The 23,531-nt window shown below is 42.2% G+C and overlaps 1 protein-coding gene across 2 annotated transcripts in view; it reads right to left on the minus strand.

The window, feature by feature from the left end:
- Positions 1-12,980: 12,980 nt before the first annotated feature.
- Positions 12,981-23,531, minus strand: part of Fbxo3 (F-box protein 3) — a 33,780-nt gene continuing 23,229 nt past the window's right edge. Inside the window, exons 8-11 of one of the 2 annotated variants that reach the window (XM_021177873.3) lie at positions 23,381-23,503; positions 21,142-21,257; positions 19,534-19,724; positions 12,981-14,520 (exon numbers count right to left, since the gene is read on the minus strand). In XM_021177873.3, coding sequence (XP_021033532.1) covers positions 14,317-14,520; positions 19,534-19,724; positions 21,142-21,257; positions 23,381-23,503 — 634 coding nt within the window. In that variant the 3' untranslated portion in view covers positions 12,981-14,316. Of the gene's footprint in view, positions 14,521-17,072; positions 18,558-19,533; positions 19,725-21,141; positions 21,258-23,380; positions 23,504-23,531 lie in introns of those variants that run through there. The other variant, XM_021177882.3, reaches the window with a different exon arrangement.

A 23,531-nucleotide genomic window follows, 5' to 3' on the forward strand; every position in this document is an offset into this window, starting at 1 on the left:
TGGGACCCCACTCCACTGGCCACGCCCTGGAGTTGGGCGCCAAGAATTGATGGCCACACCCCTACCCCACCCCTGTGAGCCTATGCCTCCTAGTCACTGCCTTTGCCCATGTCAGAGAGCATTTGGCTGCCAGGACCACACTCTCTGGAAACCTAGGATACAGGAAAGGCTTGCATTTACTTCTGATTCCTTACTCCTAACTAGGATACCTTAAAAGGGTCCTGATTTTCGCTTTCTTTAAAAAAAAAAACAAAAACAAAGCCGGGCAGTGGTGGTGCACACCTTTAATCCCAGCCCTTGGGAGGCAGAGGCAAGCAGATTTCTGAGTTCGAGGCCAGCCTGGTCTACAGAGTGAGTTCCAGGACAGCCAGGGCTACACAGAGAAACCCTGTCTCAAAAACAAAACAAAACAAAACAAACAAACAAAAAACAAAAATAAAAAACAAAACCAAAAACCTTTCCTAACTGTTTTTGTGCCCATGCTTGCTAGTGCCCAGAACTATCTCTTGTCACATCATAGATATTTTTCCAGGCCATATATCGTGGCTTGCTCCTACTCTCAGGTCCTGACAGCCTCCAAATACTCTTCAGACACAGATGCCATCTATTTTGTTTGGAATCAAGACAAAATCCTGTTGGTCATTTGAAACCTTTGTGGACTGGTCTGGGACCAGAACTACATGAAGTTGGGATACAGAGCTGCCTTTATCATTTGGAAAGACTCATAAGCAGGAAGGAAGCCACAGGGGAATGATAATTTTAAAAAGAGTAACATTCTAAGAAGCTGGCCTCCTAAGGGAACAAGAAATGCTCTGAGCATCGGCCCTGAAAGCTGTAGCATCACAGGCCTGCTTTGTGCCAAGCTGGAAAAGGACGCAGGAGGGAGACAGGAAGCAATTATCCAGGCAGAGAGGGAGCAGTTATGCAGCCAGAGAGGTTTATGTTGGTTTTTCGTTTTCTTTTTTTAAGTCTTTCTGCCCACAGGAGCATTTCCTGATGGGGTTGTTTTTGTTTTTGTTTTTATTGTTGTCGTCATCGTTGTTCTCATTGTCGTCCTTGTTTTCACCTGTAGTATCTATCCTCCAAAGCACAGCCCATTTCCCCTGGTGTGCAGTGAGTCTGTATCTGCTGTGTCCTAAATGACAAAGGAGGTCGGGACGTTCACTCTTTCCCTAGCCCATCAACAGTTACAGATCTGAGCTATAGAAGAAGTACATAAAACACTTGTAGACCAAAACAAGCAGGAAGAGTGGGGAGTCACCAGCTAGGATGCCCTAGACAGATTTGTGCTATTTGTCCCTTTTGTCCTCTCGTACAAACTTTGATTTCTAGGATGGGATGGGCACAGAGCACCCTACTGTCCTAAACCATTTTAGGTCCTAAACCATTTTAAGGACTTTCACCTAGTCTCAGAAGACTCTGGTCCCCACAAACTCACCATCTTTTGCAGGAACAAATGGTCCATCTATAAAGCAGCATGGCCTGAGGAGAGGAGTTTCCATCTCCTCATCATTTACAGGGTGAAGGCTGTGGTTTTGGAGCCCAGGGGCCACCTGGACCAAGTTCTATATATATATATATATATATATATATATATATATCACCCCATGGCAATACCTGGTCAAAAAGAAGCCCCCTGTTTGGATGGGACATATTTTGTCAGCAGCCTGGATGTTCCCTGCCCTTAATCCTCTAAAGTAAGGTCAGCCTGGGCCCCCTGCCTTGCTCTCTCCTTCTGCTCCTGAGGAGGATCTCTGTCCCTCTCCTATACCTGCCATCACTGCCCCTGCCCAGCCAACACAGGCAGAGGGAGAGGCAGCCCCTGACCCTCCTTTCTCCACTTACAGTCTACTTCATACTCAGGCTTCAGAGGGCCAACTCTACTATAGTCTTATGCCTTGGGGCTATGGGGCCCCCAGATGCTCAGGGGAGACAGTTCATGACATAGGTGCCATTCACCAGTAATGATCTTTACAAGTGGAAGTTACAGAACAGCCCATTTTCAGAAAGACAATCTCTTCTCACAGGTCTTCTGGATTCCATCATGCTGACTCACCAGCCCACCTGGTCAGCAACTGCTCCAGGTCCTCTTCTGAAAATTGGTTCCAGAGCCAATGAGCTGCCCACTCAAGTCCAGGCTGATATTGATGCAGCCTTTCCTTTGATTGGTCCTGTGATGGTTTGTATATCCTTGGACCAGGGAGTGGCACCATCTAGAGGTGTGGCCTTGTTGGAATAGGTGTGACCTGGTTGGAATGGGTGTGTCACTGTGGGTGTTGGCATAAGATCCTCACCCTAGTTGCCTGGAAGTCAGTCTTCCAGTAGCAGCTTTTGGATGAAGACATAGAACTCTCAGCTCTGCCTGCCACATGCCTGCCTGGATGCTGCCATGCTCCCACCTTGATGATAATGGACTGAACCTCTGAACCTGTAAGCCAGCCCCAAGTAAATGTTGTTGTTGTTGTTGTTATTGTTGTTGTTGTTGTTTTTATAAGACTTGCTTGGTCATGGTGTCTGTTCACAGCAGTAAAACCCTAACTAAGACAGGTCGCAATTGTGATTTTAACACTCCTAAAGGTAAGGAGAGGCTCTGGTCTATCGCCAGATTCTGATGAGGTAAGGGGGGTTGGAGAGGCTGCCAGATTGCCCACAAACTTAACCAAAATAAGCCAAGTGATTCAGGGAAAGAATGAGAGCCCCAGGGAATATCTATAAAGACTTTTTAAAGCCTGTGAGACCTACACTCCTTTTGACCCAGAAGCCAGAGAGCACAGTCAGCTATAAACATGGCTTTTGTTAGCCAAACTGCCCTTGACATCTGTTGGAATCTTTAGCGTCTAGACAGTTTGAGGGTAAGCAACTGAATGAGTGAGTAGCCATAGCTGAGAAGGTTTTCAGCCACAAGGAGACCCCCAAGGATCCACAGACCAGAGGACTGGCAAGTGCTGCCTCCTGCCAGGAGTGGTAGCTGTCCTGATGAGAGAGAGCTGAAAAACCTAGCTAGCAGAAGGGGCAAAGGTAAGCCCACCCCCACGGATGGAAAAACCTGTTCTCCATTAGAGAAGGACCAATGTGCCTACCATAAGGAAGAAGGCCATTGGAAGCATGAGTGCCCTAAAAAAATCAGAGAGAGAGTCAAAGGTTCCAGAATTAGAAAGACTAGATGACTGAGGTGTTGGGGCTTAACCCCCTCCATGAGCCCTGGGTAATCCTAAAGGTGGAGGGGAAGCCCATAGACTTTCTGGTGGGCACAGAGGCACAACATTCTCTTTTGAAACAATGCTGGGGCCATTGTCAAATTGGAAAACATGGTTGCAAGGGGCAACTGGAACTAAGCTCTATCCATGGACCCACACAAAGAAAGGTGGACTTGGGAGAGGGATGGGTAACTCGCTCATTCATTGTCATCCCTGGACGCCCCTATTCTAGGCTGGGAAGAGATCTCCCCAAAATGGGAGCCCAAAACCATGGTGGCCCGGAAGGAGTGGAAGGACTGTATAAGAATGGCCCCGTCCATATTCTGACCTTGGCCTTAAAAGAATACAAATTGTTCCCTCAACCAGCAGCATCTTCTAGCCCGTTACTCCAGAGGTTTCTGGCAGAAGTCCCCAAGGTCTGGGCAGGAAAAAATCCAATTAGACTCACCCATCATCAGGCTCCAGTTATACCCCAGCCCAAACTAGGCAATGTCCAATGCCCAGAGCGGCCAGAACAGGGATCAGCCCTCACATTAACCAGCTCTGGGAAGTAGGGATTCTGATTCCTTGCCAATCAGCATGGAACCCTCCCCTCTTTTGGTCAAGAAGCCCCATTCTAAGGACTATTTGGCCTGTTCAGGATTTAAGGGAGGTAAATAAGCTGATGGAAGACATCTCACAGTGACAAACTCACACACCCTGCTGTGCTGAGCAGCCTCTCTCCAGAGCACGGGCACACAATACACACTGTGCAAGACCTGAAGGATTTCTTCTTCAGTTTACCTCTGGAGCTCCAAACCCTGTTTCTATTTGCCTTTGAATGGCAAGACTTGAAGAGAGTCTTCAGTGGACAACTGTCTTGGGCATGCCTGCCTCCAGGATTCAAGAACTCACTCAACATCTTTGACAAGGCACTGAATGAGGACTCTGGTGAGTATTGGCAGGTCCACCCCCAAATAACTGTCCACCCCCAATATTCCACCTAAACAAATATAAAAAACCATGAAACCTAAAAGTGATCCACCAAATCCTAAAACTATTAGACAACGCATAAAACCACTAATAATTAAACCTAATCCACCATAAACAGGTGAAGGCTTTAATGCCAACCCAAGACAACCAGTTAAAAATAATAAGCTTAACTTATAAAAGCCAGTGTGGCTGAATACTTTACTCTGCCTGCAGAACTCCAGAAAGACTTGGTAGGGTGGGAATGGTTTTAGGCCTGTTTGTAAATCTGCCACAAAACAGATACATACCTTGGAAGGAGATGTTCATGTGTGGAAGTTTCTCACGTTGATGTTTTTGCCACAGCTTTTGCAGCGTTATACACAGATGAGTAACATTTGCTGTTTTCAACATTAATAGCAGCCTTTCTCTCTATACAGCTGTAGTGTCTGAACGTGCATTGTGATTGGCCTATAGAGTTGCTGAGAGGGCTCGAGGGGTGGGCTGGTATCTCAGAAAGTGCCTGACACACTAACCAAGCTGAGTTTCCTATGGGAACAGTGTCAAAGTACACTTTTTGTTCTGGTCCTTTTTGGTCGAGGAGTAACAATACAAATGGATTTGGGGAGTGACTCACGGCGTGAAGAATGCACACGAATGGATCACAAGATGGTGTTATCAAACCCTAGCCTGGCTTGTTCTTTGTTTTAATATCTGTAGTGGTGCTGACTTTGCTTGCTTTTATTTTTTGCAGTAACTGTTAGTTTTTAAGTAGTGTTATGTTCTAGTGAACCTGCTACAGCAATTTCTGATTTCTAAGAACTGAGTGATGGTGTAGAACACTAATTCATAATCACGCTAATTGTAATCTGGAGACGTGTAACGTTGTGTAGCCTTTTGTATAAATAGACAGATAGAAATGGTCCAATTCGTTTCCTTTATTTTTAAAGATTTATTTATTTATTATTTATTTATTATTATTTATTTATTAAGTAAGTACACTGTAGCTGTCTTCAGACACACCAGAAGAGGGCGCCAGATCTCATTAGGGATGGTTGTGAGCCACCATGTGGTTGCTGGGATTTAAACTCAGGACCTTCAGAAGAGCAGTCAGTGCTCTTACCCGCTGAGCCATCTCGCCAGCCCTCGTTTCCTTTTTAATATGCTTAAAATAAGCAGGTGGATCTATTTCATGTTTTTGAACAAAAACTTTATCGGGGATACGTGCGGTAGGGTAAATCAGTAAGAGGTGTTATTTGAGCCTTGTTTTGGACAGTATACCAGTTGCCTTTTATCCCAAAGCTGTTGTAACCTGCTGTGATACAATGCTTCAACAGATGCGGTTATAAAAATGGCTCAGAATTAAACTTTTAATTCATTCAAAAAATAATAATAAGCTTAAAACAAAAATATAATTATTCATTATTCCTACACTGCGACTAATGACATGAAAAATCATCATTGCTATTATAGATGACATCCTGATTGCAGCCCCTGACTTAGAGACATGCCAGGAGGCCACACAAGACCTGCTACAGGAGCTGAATCATCTTGGCTACCAGTGTCTGCTCAGAAGGCACAACTTGGTCAACTTGAGATCACCCTTCTGGGGTACATACTCAATGGGGGGTGGGGGAACAATGCGGCTGCTAGATGCCTGGAAGCAAGCCATCCTTAGCATCCCAGTTCTATCAAACCAAAGCTGAGTATGGAAATTTTGGGATCTACAGGTGGTAGAGTGCCAGAGTTCACCGAGAGGGCCAAAGGATCATACGAAGTCATCAGGGACCAAGAAGATAAAATAGAATGGATCCCTGAGATGGACATGGCTTTTAAGACTTTAAGAAAGCCTTAGGGCCTTATGGGAGGTGCTACCCTTGCTCCCCACCCCCAGACATTCACACACCTTTCCACCTGTATGTGGATGAAGAAAGGGGATAGAAAAGGGAGTGTTCACCCAAACTTTGGGACCATGGAAAAGACATGTGGCTTATTTATCTAAGAAGCTGGACCCCAAAGCCCAAAGGTGGGTGGCCTGCCTCTGGATCACAGCTATTCCTGCCCTGCTAGTCAAAGATGCTGATAAAATAACCATAGGGCAAGAACTTGTTATCATTACCCATTCTATTGAGGGGACCCTCAAGAATCCAACACCACTGGTGCACTTTCAGGCTCTACTTTTGAATCCCCCTTGCATCAGATATAACCCATCATCTGTCCTAAACCCAGCCCCCCTGCTACCTGACCCATCCTCAGACATGCACTATGATTGCTCCACAGCTCTGAGGCACATACAGAACATGTCATCCTGGACATGACTGATGTGCCCAGGTCAGACACGGAACATATCTACTTCACATATGGAAGCAGTTTCATTCAGAATGGAATCAGGTATGCAAGGCTGGTGGTTATTTGGATAACTGCTTTGCCACCGGGAACTTCAGCCCAGAAAGCTGAACTAATGGCTCTAACCTAGGCTTTAAAACTGACAAAAGGAGCCATAGCTAACATCTACACTGACAGCAGATATGCCTTTGCTACAGTTCATGTACTTGGGTCCATACCAAGAGAGGGGATTATTGACTGCTGAAGGAAAAATCAGGAAGAAATACTTGCTTTATTGGCAGCATTATGGCTTCCTCGAAAAGTGGCCATAACTCATTGCCTCAGGCATCAGAAAGGGACATCAGAAATAGCCCAAGGCAGCCGGGCTTGGTGGTGCACGCCTTTGATCTCAGCACTTGGGAGGCAGAGGCAGGCGGATTTCTGAGTTCCAGGACAGCCAGGGCTATACAGAGAAACCCTGTCTCAGAAAAAAAAAAAGAAAAAAAAGGAAAAAAAAAGAAAAGAAAAATAGCCCAAGGGAACGGGCTAGCTGATACAGTTACAAGGGAGGGCACCCAAACTTCCAATGCCAACATCCTGGTAGCTTTGCCACCCTCTGCTCCCAGCCAAGGTGTTTACAGAGGAGAAGGATGGTTGCTGGCCTCTGAAGGCCGCATCATCCTACCTAAGGGGGGTTGCTAAGCAACTCATCCACCATATTCATCAAGCGTCACATCTGGGTCACCAAAAACTGAAGGAACTGCTGCAAGGGGCAAAATATTTGACTTAGGATACTTGGTTGTTCAGGTAACCTCATACTGTCCCACCTCTCAGGCTGTGAACCCCTCAAGGCCCCAGTCAAGGAGAATCTGGGGTCAATGGCCAGGGGCTAATTGGGATTATACAGAAATAAAACCAGGAACACATGGATATAAGTATTTGCAAGTTTTTTTATAGATAACTTTTTCAGGATGGGTAGAAGCTTATCCTACAAAGACTGCCAACATAGTGGCAAGGAAGCCTCTGGGAGACATCATATCCAGCTACGGTTTGCCTCTCCTGCTTGGGTCTGACAATGGACCAGCATTCATCTCTCAGGTAACTCAGTCTCTAGCACAGGTTCTCAAAGCCACTTGGAAATTACATTGTGCACACTGAACCCGGAGTTCAGGGCAAGTACAGAGGATGAATCAGACCCTGAAGGAAGCATTGACCAAACTGACCTTATACTTTATAAAAGGCTAGGAACACCTGCTATATTTTAGGTCTCGGCCCCTTTGAGATCCTATATGGGAGGCACCTCCCATATGATCAACAAAAGGTTTTAAGATCCTTGGATGCCCTCATAAGGTCCAGAAGTAACTCTGGCCTGCCATCTGCCAGGTTTATGAGAGATAATGAATTCTGGATTAAGAGGCATAGCCACAAGACTCTGGAACCTCTCTGGAAAGGGCCTCACACTGTGACCCTGACCATGCCCACGGGTGGAATGAGGCTGTGGACTGGAACCTCTCTGGAAAGGGCCTCACACTGTGACCCTGACCATGCCCGCGGATGGAATGAGGCTGTGGACTGGAACCTCTCTGGAAAGGGCCTCACACTGTGACCCTGACCATGCCCACGGGTGGAATGAGGCTGTGGACTGGAACCTCTCTGGAAAGGGCCTCACACTGTGACCCTGACCATGCCCACGGGTGGAATTAGGCTGTGGACTGGAACCTCTCTGGAAAGGGCCTCACACTGTGACCCTGACCATGCCCACGGATGGAATGAGGCTGTGGACTGGAACCTCTCTGGAAAGGGCCTCACACTGTGACCCTGACCATGCCCACGGGTGGAATGAAGCTGTGGATACACCGCTCTCCCACATTAAGCCTCCCAGGAGGGAGACAACACAGCAGTTGAGATTCCACTGGAGACTTCCAGATGAGCGACCACAAGAGCAATGGAAGGTCACCCCACACCCTGTCTATCCACCAAAACTGCAACTCTAGCACTCCTGACCCTGCTTGCTTGCTGCTTATGCTTTGCTGCACCAGCCACTCTCTCCTAAATCTAACCTGACAGTTAGTTAATGCTGCAACAGGTAAGACTGCCAACTCTACCTCCCACTTGGCTTCCCCAGGCACCTTCATGTAGACCTGTGTGACCTAGTGGATGAGGGATGGGTCAGCCCTTTCCTGGTTACAGTTGCAACTCACCCAGGGCCAAAAAAACACAACAGTCTCAGGCCTTTTATGTCTGCTCAGGGCACTCTCGGGATAAGAGCAAAAGTCCTTTTTCTGTGCGACATGGGGATGGGAATCTAGCTGGAAGGCCCCCACCAAAGATGACCTCATCACTGTAACCTGGTGTGGGGATACATAGACACTCAAGAGTCCAGTCCTGCCTAAGAAAGGACGCCCAGCCTCCTAGGAGAGAGACTCGCAGACTTTTTTTTCTGAGTCGCCTTACCATCCGGGTATCCCCAAGCAACAACCTTCTCATAAAATTCACAGCAGCTGGCAAGAAGGTTGATTGGAAAGCTGGTAAGCCATGGGGACTAAGACTTTACATCTCCGACTGTGATCCAGGACTCCTATTTACTGTCCAACTTCCCTATCATAGCTTTGTGAGACCCATGGTCCCCCTTAGGCCTCAACAAGGTATTAACAAGGCCAAACCGAGCCCCCCTCCCCCAACCTCTGCCTCTGCCCACCATCACTCCCTCATCAGAACCCACCACCCTTTCGCCCCAGCAAGGTCTCACTTCATCTAACCAACTGCTTCCTAGAACTGTTCCACCTCCTGCACTGCCCACTTTATCCCCAGAGTCAGGATCTGCAATTATTAGAAGCCCCTTTCCAGATTCTTAACTCCTCTCACCTGGACTTAGCACAGGATTGCTGGTTATGCTTAAATGCTCAGCCCCACTGCTTTGAAGGAACAGCTATCCCTGGAGACTCTTCAGCCTCTAGATGTGGATGGCAGCAACTAGACAGAGATAAGCTGACCCTTAAGTCAATAATTGGACAGGGACTCTGCACTGGAAATAACATACCCTCAGCCTATTGCCACCTCTGCAACTACACTGTAACCCCTACCATCGCAGGATCCATGCTGCTCCCAGAGAATGTTTGGTGGGTTTACCCCATGCATTTATGGCCTGGTTATAAAAACAACTGATGGTTTACTGGGCCTTTCATAATTTTATATACATTGTCTTGTGTTATCTCCTATGATCTAGTCTCTCTTTTTAGAACTCAATGGTCGGTCATAAATTCTAAAACCCCAGGTATTTTGCTACGATTTCGTGACTACTTTTTGAGAGTCTTTTCCCTTACTCCCTAACAACGCAGTGTTCTCTGGTGTGCTAGCTAATTTTATGTTAACTTGACACAGGCTGGAGTCATCTGAGAGGAAGGAATCCCCATTGAGAAAATGCTTCCTTCCATAACACTGGGCTACAGGCAAACTTGTAGAGAATTGTCTTAATCAGTGACTGATGTGGGAAGGCCCAGCCCATTTTGGGTGGGATCATCCCTGGGCTGGTAGTCCTGAACTCTAAAAGATAGTAATCTGAACAAGCTGGCGGAGTGGGAGAGCAAGCCAGTAGGCAGCACCTCTCCATGGCCTCTGCATCAGGTCCTGCCTCCAGGTTCCTGCCCTGTTTTGAGTTTCTGTCCCAACTTCTTCCAATGATATGGAAGTGTAAGCCAAATGAAAATAAACTCTTTCCTCCCCAGCTTGTTTTTGGTCATGGTGTTTCATCACAGCAACCATATCCCTAAGACTTTCTATACTCCCTTGCACATCCAACCACACCTTCATACTCACATCCAGCCTACTTCTGGGCATCTCATGTCCCTGAACTCAGAAGTGTACAAATCTCACCTCCAATGACCGCTCTCCTACCATTTGAGTTTTCATAAGGGAATAAACTTTTTCTTCTACTCCCTCATATCTACTAACAAACCAGGCCTACTTACCATCTAGGCACTCCAACTTCACCCACAGTTCAGTCTGCTCCTATTGATACTGTCCTCAATTTGCATTCTAGGCCCCTTCTCTACATGATTGTTAGAGACCCAGTTTATTTACCTCCTTAACATCTTATCTTTTTAGTTTTTGTTTTGTTTTTTGAGACAGGGTTTCTCTGTGTAGCCCTGGCTGTCCTGGAACTCACTCTGTAGACCAGGCTATCCTCAAACTCAGAAATCCACCTGCCTCTGCCTCCCAAGTGCTGGGATTAAGGGTGTGCTTAAACCACCGCCCGGCTTTTTGTTTAGTTTTTATCATTCTTCCCTGAATACATAGGACGGGTTGCCAATCTACAACTATAAATTGACCTTAGGAATAAAGCTTGGCCAGGCATGTACCACACAAGCATGTGAGATAAAGAGGTAAGATCAGAGGTTCAGAGCCAGTCTGGGCTACTTGGTTTTTTTGTTTTTGTTTTGTTTTGAATATATAAAAAAGGTTTTGCGTTAAAAATGGAAAAAGAAATTTGGACCACATCTGGATCTGGGACATTGATGACGTCATGCCTGAACTAGTTACCTCTGAGTTTTAATTAAGAACCAAACCAGAGGTTCAAATATGTGAAAGAATGTGTTCTCAAGAGGCCTGTGAGCAAGAAGTGGACTTTGCTCTGCTAGAGTCTGGTTGGGGCAACATTGATGTCAATGGTTAAACTCCATTTATTGAGGGGCTAGAAGGATGGCTCAGCAGTTAATAGCACTGACTTCAGTTCCAGATCCAGACAATTCAGTTTCAACTCTCAGAACCTAGGGCATCCAATAACACTAGTGGCCTCCATGGGCGCTGGGCACCCAAGTGGTGCACAGATATACACAGAGGGCAAAACACCCATACATGCTAAACACTTTCATGAATAAGAATTTTTGCAATGTAGTTTTTTACAGAGGCTTGTCAACTAACCACACCTTTGTGTGATGTGGAGGTTTATTGTACAGCTAATTCCTATTCGTAGAAACAGCCTCCTGAAGGGAGTAGGCAGGCTCATGAAACTCCTCAGAGGATTCAAGATTCTGAGATTTATGACCAAACACCTCTCCCAGTGGTTATATAAGCAGTGCAAACTTGCTAGAAGAGATTCTTCAAGCATGCAGCTGCCTTGAGTTTCCCAGGAACCCCAATGCTTGTGATTCCTCCCCCAGGCTGCTATGTTGTTCCTCAGTTGCAGCTGTCAATCATCCATGTTCCTGTTAGTAATCCTGATAATATGTTGGCCCACCAGGCTGAGCTTGGATGGATTTCTTTGGTTTGTTATTGTCCTCGCTCCCAGAAAATAAAACAATCTGTTGAATATACCAAAAGGCAAATTTTGAAGGGAGGCTAAGCAATCATGAAGTACTGTAACAAACATTAGGCTGGGCTCAGGCACAGTTGGGCCATCATCAATGCACTAGAAAAAAAGATACAAGGAATGACAAGGAAGTGTGGGGCCAGCTCTGTCATGGTTTCTAAACTGCTGCTTTATTGGGAAAGTCCTTTTAAAGGGGGTTGATACTAGGGTCTGAATGTTTGTTGTTTACATCCTGTCTCCTTCCTTATACTGACTAATCAACAAAGCATCTTTATGAAAATGTAGGACATTAGCTGTTATTAATGACTTGTTTGCATTGCTACATTTTTTTTTTTTAAAGACAAGATTTTACTCTGTAGCCTGGACTAATCTCAAACTCACTATAATCCTTCTGCCTCAATCTGCCTCTCAAATTGGGATTTCAGGTATGTGCCACTATGGCCTGGCTATATTTTCTACTTATATTATAATCAAAGGTATTTTATTATGGCAGCCTAAATTAAAAGGGTGGACTATTTTTTAACAAAGGTAGCCTGAATAGTATTTCAAGTCTGATAATAGCCATGTTCTCACTTAACAGTGGGAATATAGTTTAAGAAATGAGTCATTAGGTGACTGTGTTGCCAGGTAATTTTATCACTGTGCAAACAGCACAAAATGTATTTTATACAAACCTAGATGGAATAGAGGAGGGCTTCCTCTGGTGAGTAATCGCTCTCCACACCCACTTTTCTAGCTTTTAAAAGTTAGCGGCCTCCACCCACAAGTTTGCAGGTTTATCACTTCCTTTCAAATTCTTTAACAATCTTCAATCATTTTAGACCACCCAGAGTTCTCAGGAACTCTGACAGGTCTAGTCTTCTCTTTCAACGCTGTAGGCAAACCCTGCTTTGGCAGAGGTCATCATGCTGTTGAGGACACATTTTTGTCAAGTCAGGTGATTACAAGGGTCTCCAGATCTGATATTGACCTTTCTTGAAATCTTCGTACTGCCTTCAATGAAGCAGACGCTCCAATAACTTATGGCCTACCTGTTCTTGTTCTCTGAGGGTGCAGCTATGGTGGGGCGGCTGACTTAATAAGCAGTAGCCATCAGTGATGCTACCGCTTCAAAGTCCTTAATTTTAATTTCACTTCTAGGTCAATCACTTGATGACAACTTACTGTCAACTTTGGCAGTAGACTGTGTATGCTTTGGGCCATAACAAACAAAAAAAATGAGATTTAATCAAGCACAAGAGAAAAATAATACATTCAACAGATGTGGTATACAGAAGATGAGGCTGCCACGGGCTTCTGTTGAAACGCCATGTGATTGTACTCTTTTATGAAAAATAAGTAGGAAAATGACTTGGAATATTCTGATCTGTCTTCATAAAAGGGCAAGTTTGCTCCCGATACCGGAGAGCAGGCACTTAAACCTGAGTATGGCACTCTCATTTTCTCCAGGACTGAACTGTTTTAGAGGAATATTGGTGGAGAGCAGAAGAGCGAAAGCAAAGTCAGCAGTCAGCTCTTGAGTGGACCAGCTATACTCAGGCTGTGAGCCAGCAAGCACCATGGCCACCTTCCAGCTTAAGAACAAAAGCTCAATACTATCTACGGGAAATAGGCACTTACACAAAAACGTTTCAAAATAGGGGTTTTTGACACTTGAAGGATTTCATTCCAAACTCTCAATTATATAATTACAAAAAAAAAATCCATGTTTCACGAAAATATCCTAATCCTAACATAAAATTCAGATCACTTACCACAAAAATGTATAAAGAAACAAAACAGAAAGCATATTTACAAATTTAGACTACATGAGACATCATGAAGAATCTTTAACAACACTCTACGTACTTTTACAAACTACATTTAAAATGATGAATCTGTAAATAATGTGAGAACGGTCATAGCGTAAGAACTTTAACTTTTAAAGCCCGAAGTTATGTTGAAGACTTTAAATTAAAAGTAATGATAAAAATTTGCAACTCAGGTCGGTGTGACAAAGATTAATGCAAGGAGAGATTGTCTAAGTAAGGGCAAACTATCCCTACTGAACTTAGCCATTTAGTTCCCCATGAGTATAAAATATTAACAACCATGAAGTGGATTAAGCTAAGTATAAATTTTGTTAGTTTCTAAACAACTAAAGGGGTCTTCGCACAGTCAGTCCTGTAGTCTCTTTCTGCCCTTGGGTGGGTATTTTTGTCACATATAAAATCCTCATCCAAAACAATTTTCCCTTCACCTCTGTGTTTTGTTTTTAAGTAGAAAATATTTTTAAACAAAGGAACGCCTGTTCTTTAGCTAGAGAACTGCTCTCCCATTGACCCCTGGAAGAGAAAACAAACAATTCCCATTTGTTCCTCTACCTACAAGCACAAAATAAAGCAAAGAGCTCCAACTCCTAATGTAGTGTCATGTAGAGCCTAGGTCTGGAACAACATTTCATGCTAGTCTCCTGCTATATGCTGAGCACAATTATTTACATTATTGACAAAACTATTTAACAGAACAGAGTCATCCCAGAGCTTCCTTCAGCAGCAGCTAAAACAGACGAGAGCAGCGGCGTCTGCGAATGGGAACATCAAAGACCCTCCTCCGCCTCTCCTCCCCTTCACCCTCATCTGACTCATTCTCATCCGCATCTGATTCATCGGATTCGTCCATGTCTGCCGAGTCATCATTTTCTTCCTCCTCCTCCTCCTCAGCTTCCTCCTCCATCTCTTCATATTCATCAGGACCCATTTCCTTAAAAGAGAAAATCTTCTGATGAGAAAAATGTCCATCAGTTCTTATAATAATTCTACGGCCTAGACCACAAGTAACTAACCATGCTAGGCACAAGTTTTCACAGACCTAAACAACACAATCTCACGATGCAAGACGCATCATGTTAAGTAATGCTCACTATGGTTTTAATGGTAAACACATTTCACCAAGGCAATGAGTGTTCTTCACATAGTAGTTGATAATTCATACACAAAGGTAGGCATACTACCCACTAGTAAACCCGCAATAAAGTTTTAATGAACTTATAGTAATATGGTTTATTAATTCTTTATAAGTCTATCTGCTTATGGACACACGTGAAAATATTAATCAGATATGATCTCTAATGGTTAATTTTTATGCACAGTTCCTAAAAGGTTTTTTATTGAATCCCAAAGACACATCATCTTAATTTAAACATCAGTAGCCTCTACTTTTGAAAAAGAAATATTTTATTTTTTCAGTTGCTTATAATAACAATAGTCAGTAATCTTCTCTTGGTTCCTGTGGTTGGCGATCTGGGAAGCACTTAATGGAATACTTCAGGCTTCAAGTCTCTCATGATGCTACAGCTGAATGGTGACTGGACCCAAGCTTCACCTCAAGGGCTTCTTCACTCACATGTCTGGGACCTGGACTGGGATGATCCAAATATCTGGAGCCTGGAGTGGGCACTTCCTTCCACCCTGACACTGGCTCTCTACGTGCCTTCTATGGCTGCTTCACGGGAACTGGACTTGTCACACTAGGTCTCAGGATACCAAAGGCACATGTTCCGGGAGAAGGAGAACTAAGCTAAGGGCATACTGCCCTTTCAAACTCGGCTTCAGCCAAGTGTCACTTTGCTGATTCCCTAGAGAGGTGTGTTCCTAAGACCATTCAACACTGTAAGAAAAGGGAGACTCTAGGACAGGAGAGATGAGGAGCACGCAGTGTGGGGCACGCAGTGTCAGGGCATGCAGTGTTAGATCATGCAGTGTTGGAGCATGCAATGTCTCCTGGAATGTCATTCTGTTTAAGCAGGCATCCCCAATCAAGTCGTGGCATTAACTTGGCTGCCAATCTTCTCTTACACACATCTGAACACAATGAAGTGTCTGAACAGCCAGGGTTCAGCTGACCATCTGAGTACTAAGAAACTTAGTGCATGATCTTAGCAAGATCCCCCACCATGGCTTTTACTGCATTAATATCATAAGCACTACTCTGGTCCCTCCTTTTTTTTTTTTTTTTTTTTTGTTTTTGTTTTTGTTTTTCGAGACACGGTTTCTCTGTGTAGCCCTGGCTGTCCTGGCACTCACTCTGTAGACCAGGCTGGCCTCGAACTCAGAAATCCGCCTGCCTCTGCCTCCCAAGTGCTGGGATTAAAGGCGTGCGCCACCACGCCCGGCTTGGTCCCTCCTTTTTAAGACAGGCTCTCATGTACTGAGAGTGGCTAGTCTGACCTCATTTATAACTGCTCTCCCCTTCTTCTCCACACTCACACCTCCAAAGCCCACAGTTGCCTAAGAATCCTCATACCAAGTATTTCTTTGGCCAAATATTATTCCACAAATCTACTTGGCTCACTTCATCCCTTCTATATTTCTACATAGATATTACCAAGGCCTTTCCTGACACATCTTTAGAACAAAGCCCAACAGGGTACTCCCTTTAGCCCTGCTTTTTCTCTACCACATTTGTTACTTGACCCAAGAGTTCATATTCGTTTGCTTCTTCCAATTAGAATATAAAATCCAAGGCAGGGGTTTTGATTATATTGCTTGCTACAGTACTCAGACACTTGTTGAGAGCAAATGAGAATGTAGGAGAAAAGAACTGTGTCGTGTAGGATTTATTATATTAACAATAACAATCAGAAAACATACACAAATGTGACTTTTATGTTATTTCATTATTTTTAACTTTATATTATTTTTTAAATCCAAGGAATGAAGACTGCAAAGTTTTGCAGGAGGGATGGGGAGGGCTTTGGAAATCCTAAAACATGATTATCAGGTAGTATGATTATTGTATTAATGAAGAAAACAAGAGCTATTAAAGGAATCAACTGTGGTTAGAGAGAGAATAGTCAGATGATAGTGTACAGCAGGTGAGAGAGGAGCAGAGGAGAATGGACATCAAGAAGCATCCAGAATGTTCATAGTGCCCTCAGGCAACAAGCACCACAAATGCCCCACACAGGGACATCAGTAAACTAAGCAGAGAATATTTACAGTGGCAAGTATAAAGGAAAAGAAATTATGAAGCCTAGCAATTACTCAGACTGGTGGAGGACAAAAAAAAAAAAAAAAAAAAAAAAGTAAAACACAATTTTATTATCTCCATATCAAGGAGGATAATAGAAGGTCAATAAATACGACCCTACTGTCTTTTTTACATTCAGTAACGTAAGTCACAATTCTCATTTTTTTCTAATGACTCTCCATTTTTGAGAAGAACACTTTCTGTAAAACAGGTCAACTACTTTTTCTTGTAGCTGAGCAGAAACTAAAGCTATAAATAATAAATAAATAAATAAATACAGTTGAGAGGTTGAACATGTAAAGGGTTTATTTATTGTAGTTTTAAAAGGAACTGATACTTTTATAAATGTCCTATTTGAATTTCTGATATGGTACATACTGACATGACCATGTAAACAGCTTCTTAGGCATCAATGGTTTTTATACATCTAAAGAGGTGATGAGACCCAAAGGCTTGAGAACCACTGCCTTTTAGTAAAGCCCGTACTTTACATCCACTGAAACAAACAGTAAAGACAAGCAACAAAAGCATCAAGCTGACCCTGCTCGGCTGCCTGCCTGCCCATGCTCTTAACTTAGGACAAGGAATGTAAGTAAAGATGAATAAGAATCAAAGAACTACTTCCATAAACAGACAACAATCCTAAGAACTGGCACACAATTATATAACTTCAAAATGCATGAGGCAGATATAACAAGAATAAAGTAATCAATGGACAAAGCCATTAACTAAAGATTTCAACAATAATCTCTTCAATGGCTGAAGTAACAAAAGTTTAAAAAAAGAACAATAAATATACAGATGACTTGGCAAACACTGTCAATCAATCAGTCAGCTTGACCTGTCATAGAATAAATTCTCACATGGTAGAATATACATTCTTTTCAAAGACACAAAGATCATTTATCAAGATATAGAAATTCTTCACATAATTTGGGGTCATAAAACATTAAAAAAATATTAGCAATACAAAGTAAGTTCTCTAACCACAATAATATTAAAACTCAGTAAGCAAAAGATAACTAAAATCTTCCAAACACTTGAAAATTAACATATTTCTATGCAGTCTTAAGTCAGTTACAAGGGAAATCTTGAGTATTTTGAACTAAATATTAACCAAAATATATCAAAAATTGTACAATACAGCTAAAACAGTGCTTAGAAACAGGAAAGGTCTACAGTCAATAATCTACACTTCTACTTTTAAAAGCTACAAGAAAAGTGAACTTAACCCAAGGTAAGTAGAAGAGAAATAAAGACAACTGCACCAAGAGCTGAAATAGAAAAAAAATCAAACTACAGAAAATCCATCAAAACAAAATGTTGTTCCTTTTGTGTGATCAATAGAAATGTGGCTAAAAAAAAAAAGATATAAATCACCAATATTAAGGATAAAAGGTTATCTGACTACAGCTCTTATAGCCATTAAAGGGATATTAACAGAATATTGTAAATAACTTTATGCTAGTAAATTCAACATTAGATGAAATGAACAAATTTCATGAAAGGCACAAATTACCAAAACTGAAACAAGATGGAATAGAAAATATATGTATTAAAGAAATTAAGTCCATATTTTAAATTTTCCCCATAAAGCAAACTCCAGTTCCAGACAGCTTCACTGATGAGTATCAACCATTTAAGGATAGGATGGTACCACGCTCATATAGGTTCTGGGCTAACCAAGAATGGAAGTCTGGTCTGGTGTAGGCCAAGAATGGAAGTCTGGTCTGGTGTAGGCATGGTGCACACATCTAGCACTTGGGAGGCTGAGGCAAGAAAACAGTGAGTTTGAGGCCAAACGTAGAATAATTCTACGTAACGATACACTATCTCAAAGCCCTCCTCTCATCCCCTTCACCCAAGAAAGAAAATGGAAGTCTATTCCAGAGAGTAGCAAGTTCTCCATGCTGAGAACAACATTACTCACAAATCTGGACTAGTATAGGTCCTTTTCACCACACTGCATACAGTGCACAATGGCTCAGCATCATTCTTATCTTTCAAACGAGAGATGAGAATGGGTCCTCTTCCAGGAAGGTTATTGGCTTGTCCACTTTTCTAGAATTACCTCAAACCTACCCACTCCAGGAGCTGGGAGGGCATCTTCTACGCATTCAATGTCTACAACTGAGGTGCATTCTGAATATATTATTCTCAAATCTAACAGAGCACTTCACACACTCCAATCATTTTACAGCCCACAAATTAGGGCTACTGTTGTACCTATTACAAGATAACCTTAAGAATGAGATTTGTAAAATATGTCTGGTTGATGTGAAAAACAATCCAAGAAGACTGCTAAAAGTATATTCCTACCCAATAAATCCTCTATGGAAATCTCTATAAGATACTAGCTTATTTTACTAAATGGAAGTTTTAGTAAAAATACTGCAGGAAATTGTTTTTTCAACACTTAATGACAAAACTCAATTTTAAGTGGTCTGATTGGTTCTTCACATCTTCTAATACATTCAGGCCACACAGCTATTGTTGGGAACAGTGGAAAAAAGTTTAATCTGCAAAATGGATAATAGTAGGAGGGACCAAAATAAGCATATTGTTCATCTCCCTTTATATATTAATACAACCCTAAGATACTTCCTCAAAATGTCTACTTTTTTTTTTTTTTTTTTGAGGAGGGACATCATTATAAACTACTTATCTGCCTAAACAAAGATGGTTGGTCTTAGAATAATTCTACAAAGTCATATATCCAGCACTAGGAAAAAAAAATTAACTTACCAATCGGGCTATAGACACCCTGAATGTTGGACATGCCATGTGGAATCGGGGGATGGCAACATTAAAGACCTTGTCCTTAAAGTACAGAAAATGGAAGGTGTAATACCCTTCCATGTAGCCTGATGTTGTAGAAAATGTGGTGCAGCTTGTGTATTCATATATCCGACCTGGGCTAATAATTGGAAATTCACCTGCAGAGAGAACAGTAACAATAAACCAAAATATAAAATTCACTTCTTCCTTTTAGTGACTACATTCTCTGGATGCTCTGTAAGTAGTTAGAAAGTGAACTGCGCAATTAGGAAAAAAAAAACAAAAAACAAAAAACAAAAACCCTAAGAGGATTACAACAAAGTGCTGGCATGGGCATCATGAGGGGTCGTCCCTCTTTCGCAGTTTTGAGTCAGATTTTTGGGGGCTGAGACTTTCTGCACATGACGGGCAGAGGACAATGTGTGGGGAATTGTCTCCCTTCCATCACGTAGGTCCCAGGGATAAACTAAGGTTTGGTGGCACTTGCCTTTGTCTGCTGAGACCTCATTAGTCCCTGGCATTTTTTTTTATTCCCCAAATTCTCTACAAGGTGGGGAATATCTAGTAAACAAAATTTAAGAGGGACACTTTTTTCCCCCCAAAGTTGTTTAAATCTTTAAAACACAAATAATAGAAAAGTGCCACAGTTGAGACAGAAGCTCAAACAAAGGTAAAGGCAATGTAATTCCTATAGCAGCACGAGACTCAGACATGAGGCCGTGAGTGCATCGCTAGTGTTCAGTCTGGAGAAGCCTCAGACGTGAGGCTACGAGTGCATCGCTAGTGCTCAGTCTGGAGAAGCATCAGTTACAGAGGAGGGGCCTCAGATCCTCAGTAATGACAAAACATACATTTTAAATACAATTCCTTAGCACTAGATTCTCTCTCTTTTTTGAGATTTATTTTATATTGCAGCCAGATGTGGTGACACACACCTTTAATCCCAGCACTTAGGAGATGCAGGCAGATCTCTGTGAGTTCATGTCCAGCCTTGTCTACATAAAGATTTCCAGGCAAGCAAAGCTACAATAAAACCCTGAGTCCAAAATTAAATACATAAATAAAAATAATACAAATGTATATTTAATTATGTGTTTATGTATGTGTGTGTGCATCTGTGTACATGAGTACAGGTGCTCACAGAGACAGAAGATGTTGGATCCACTGGGGCTGGAGTTACACATGGTTATGAGCCACCTAATATGGGTGCTAGGAACTTAACTTGTGTCTTCAGGAAGAGCAGCATCAATAATAAATATGAGCTACTAATTTCAATATCACTTCTAAAATTGGTAAAGATTATCAATATAAAAATTATTTTTTTACTGTCCTGTGCCTCCTAACTCACAGAACATACAAATTAAGAACACAAGAATAACAATCAGGGAACCCTAGATGATGCACAGAAAGGGAAATCCCTAAATAACTGAGTTTACTATGACTTTAGAAAAGCTGACATTTCAGGACTAAAATGATAGGCTAACACCTCCACTAATTACATTTATACATAAACTTATAAACAGTCTAACCTTTCTTTGAAACAACCGACCAAGAATGTAAATCTTGGGGACATACCGACTACTCCAGGTCCCTGGACTTCTTCCACATCCCCTTTAGCGTTTGTTATCCTCCAGTAGCGACTGTCCAACTGACAGGCCTTCTCAGGAAGAGCATCCCTTGACATTTCAATCCTGGAGAAAAGGACAGGGCATAGATGTATTGTCTTCCTTTTTTGTTTAAGTACTACAGCGCTTGAATTAATACTATGAAAGACTTCCAAGGAAAATTAATAAATCTAACCCAAAGTCCACGTTAGCCCTAAGTTCTCAAAGACACTGCTTTAATTAGGTGAATTCCATGCCCCCATGAAAATGCTTTCACTGAATTTATACATCCATTATTCAGGAAGAACCAACAATAGAAGGACTGCATAAATAAATGCAAAAACAGCTAAAGCAACTATCTTTGATCAAATAAAGATCCATTTGGCAGACACTTTCTAGATTGAGTGTCATGAAAAACTTCTGAAGAACTCATTCATTCATTCATTCATTCATATAAACCTACGCAACACAATTCTGGTTTTCTATAGCTTCTAAAAAGCTCAAAACAAAATGTCACCAATTACTGGAATTATACTTTAATTTGTTTCTAGAGGCTAACATTTTCTTCCTCTAGGAATCTGCCTCTATTTTCATGCTAAGTACCTTGTAAGGGCAGGAAGTTATTTCTATTTTAATAAAGTCTTAATTTTAAGCAAGATCTAAGTAAAAACAAGTATCTAAACTATGCTTGGAGCAATGGGTTATCTTTCTGCCTAAGCACAGAACATTCCTAACTACAGTAAATTGAAGCATTTTATATTTAATCAAATCAAACATTTAATACTATGTGTGACACATAAGAAGCACTCCATAAATATTTATTATATTTTAAAATTTAATATAGATAGGCCACATGAAAGTTTAAATGCATGGTTTTCTGTTTGGCAATGGACTAACTTCTAGATTACATTACAAATCTAAAATTGAGCTTTGACAATTCCAACCTAGTAGTCTACTCCCTGTAGTATCTGAAACAATCATTTATACTCAGGACACATGCAAAAAAAAAAAAAAAACCCAAAAATCATAACCTGCCAAAGTCCTTGTGAACACTGTATTATTGAAAATTTATTAACTTTTCTAAAAACTTCATCAAGGAACTATTTTTCCAAGTGTGCCTTAGCCGGATGGTAAGGTGGCCCAGTGGATAAAGGCATTTCTTGCCAAACCTAACAACCTGAGTACCACCCCCAGGATCCACATGATAGGAGAGAACCAACTCCACAGGACACTACCCACACATGCACACACAATAATTTATAAATGTAATTTAGAACATTTAAGCGTACTTTAGAGCTAGGGAGGTAGTTCAGTGGGCATAAACATAAGGACTGATGTTTGGAGCCTCAGAACCTATTTAAATATTGGGTGGGCATGGGTGCCTGCTTATAAACCCCATACTCATAGATAGCTGATCTAGACATATGGGCAAACTCTAGATTAACTACAAGATCTGCTTCAAAACCAAGATGGGTGGTGACAGAGGAAGACGATGTCAACTTCAGGCCTCTGCATACACATGTACCCACACATATGCGATCATACACACTAAAAAAGAAATATAATTTTTGTTGGTTATGTTTTTCCAGACAAGATTTCTCTGTGTAGTTCAGCTGTCCTAGAACTCGCTCTGTGGCCCAGACCAGGCCAGCCTCAAACTCAGAGATTTGCTTGCCTCTGCCTCCCCAATACTGGGATTAAATGAGTGGGTCACTACCACCTGGCTTTTTTTTTTAATTAAAAAATAAATAAAAATAACCCTTAAATGCACTTCATGGCTGGGCTGTAGCTCAGGGGTAAGAGTACTTGCCAAACATAGACAAGGCTCGTAGTTTGATTCATAGGACCATAAAACAAAATAAAAACCAAACCCATAAAATTCATTTCACAGATCATGTCCTAATGGAGCAACAACAACCAGCCATAGGACGGCGACACTTGACGCACCAGAGTCTTATGATTCGGAGGTGAGACGGCTGAAGACTTGTTTGCTTCTTTCTCTTTTCTATTTTCATGCTGCTTCCAGGCCACCATAAAGTGAACAGCATTGCTCTGTGGCATTAGTCTACATTCTGCCTAGTCACACTTGGGCCCAAAGATGAAAGAGCCAAGTGGCCATGGGCTGTAGGCTCTGGAAGTCCTGGTTCACCAAAGTTGATTCCTCGGGGGTTTTTGTCATGGAAACACACAGTCCCACTTACAATTCTCACCTGATTCGGTATGTGAAGAAATAGTGTGGTGGATGCACAGAGCTGAGTTCTGGCAGAAATGATGTGGACACTGAAACTGTAATATCTCCAGTTGTTGCCACACACTCTGGATCATGAATATATCTAGCAAAGAAGAAAATTAAATATGTTT

This window comes from Mus caroli, unplaced genomic scaffold (assembly GCF_978045245.1).
Source record: "Mus caroli unplaced genomic scaffold, Mus_caroli_1 scaffold_2, whole genome shotgun sequence".
Taxonomy (NCBI): Eukaryota; Metazoa; Chordata; class Mammalia; order Rodentia; family Muridae; genus Mus; species Mus caroli.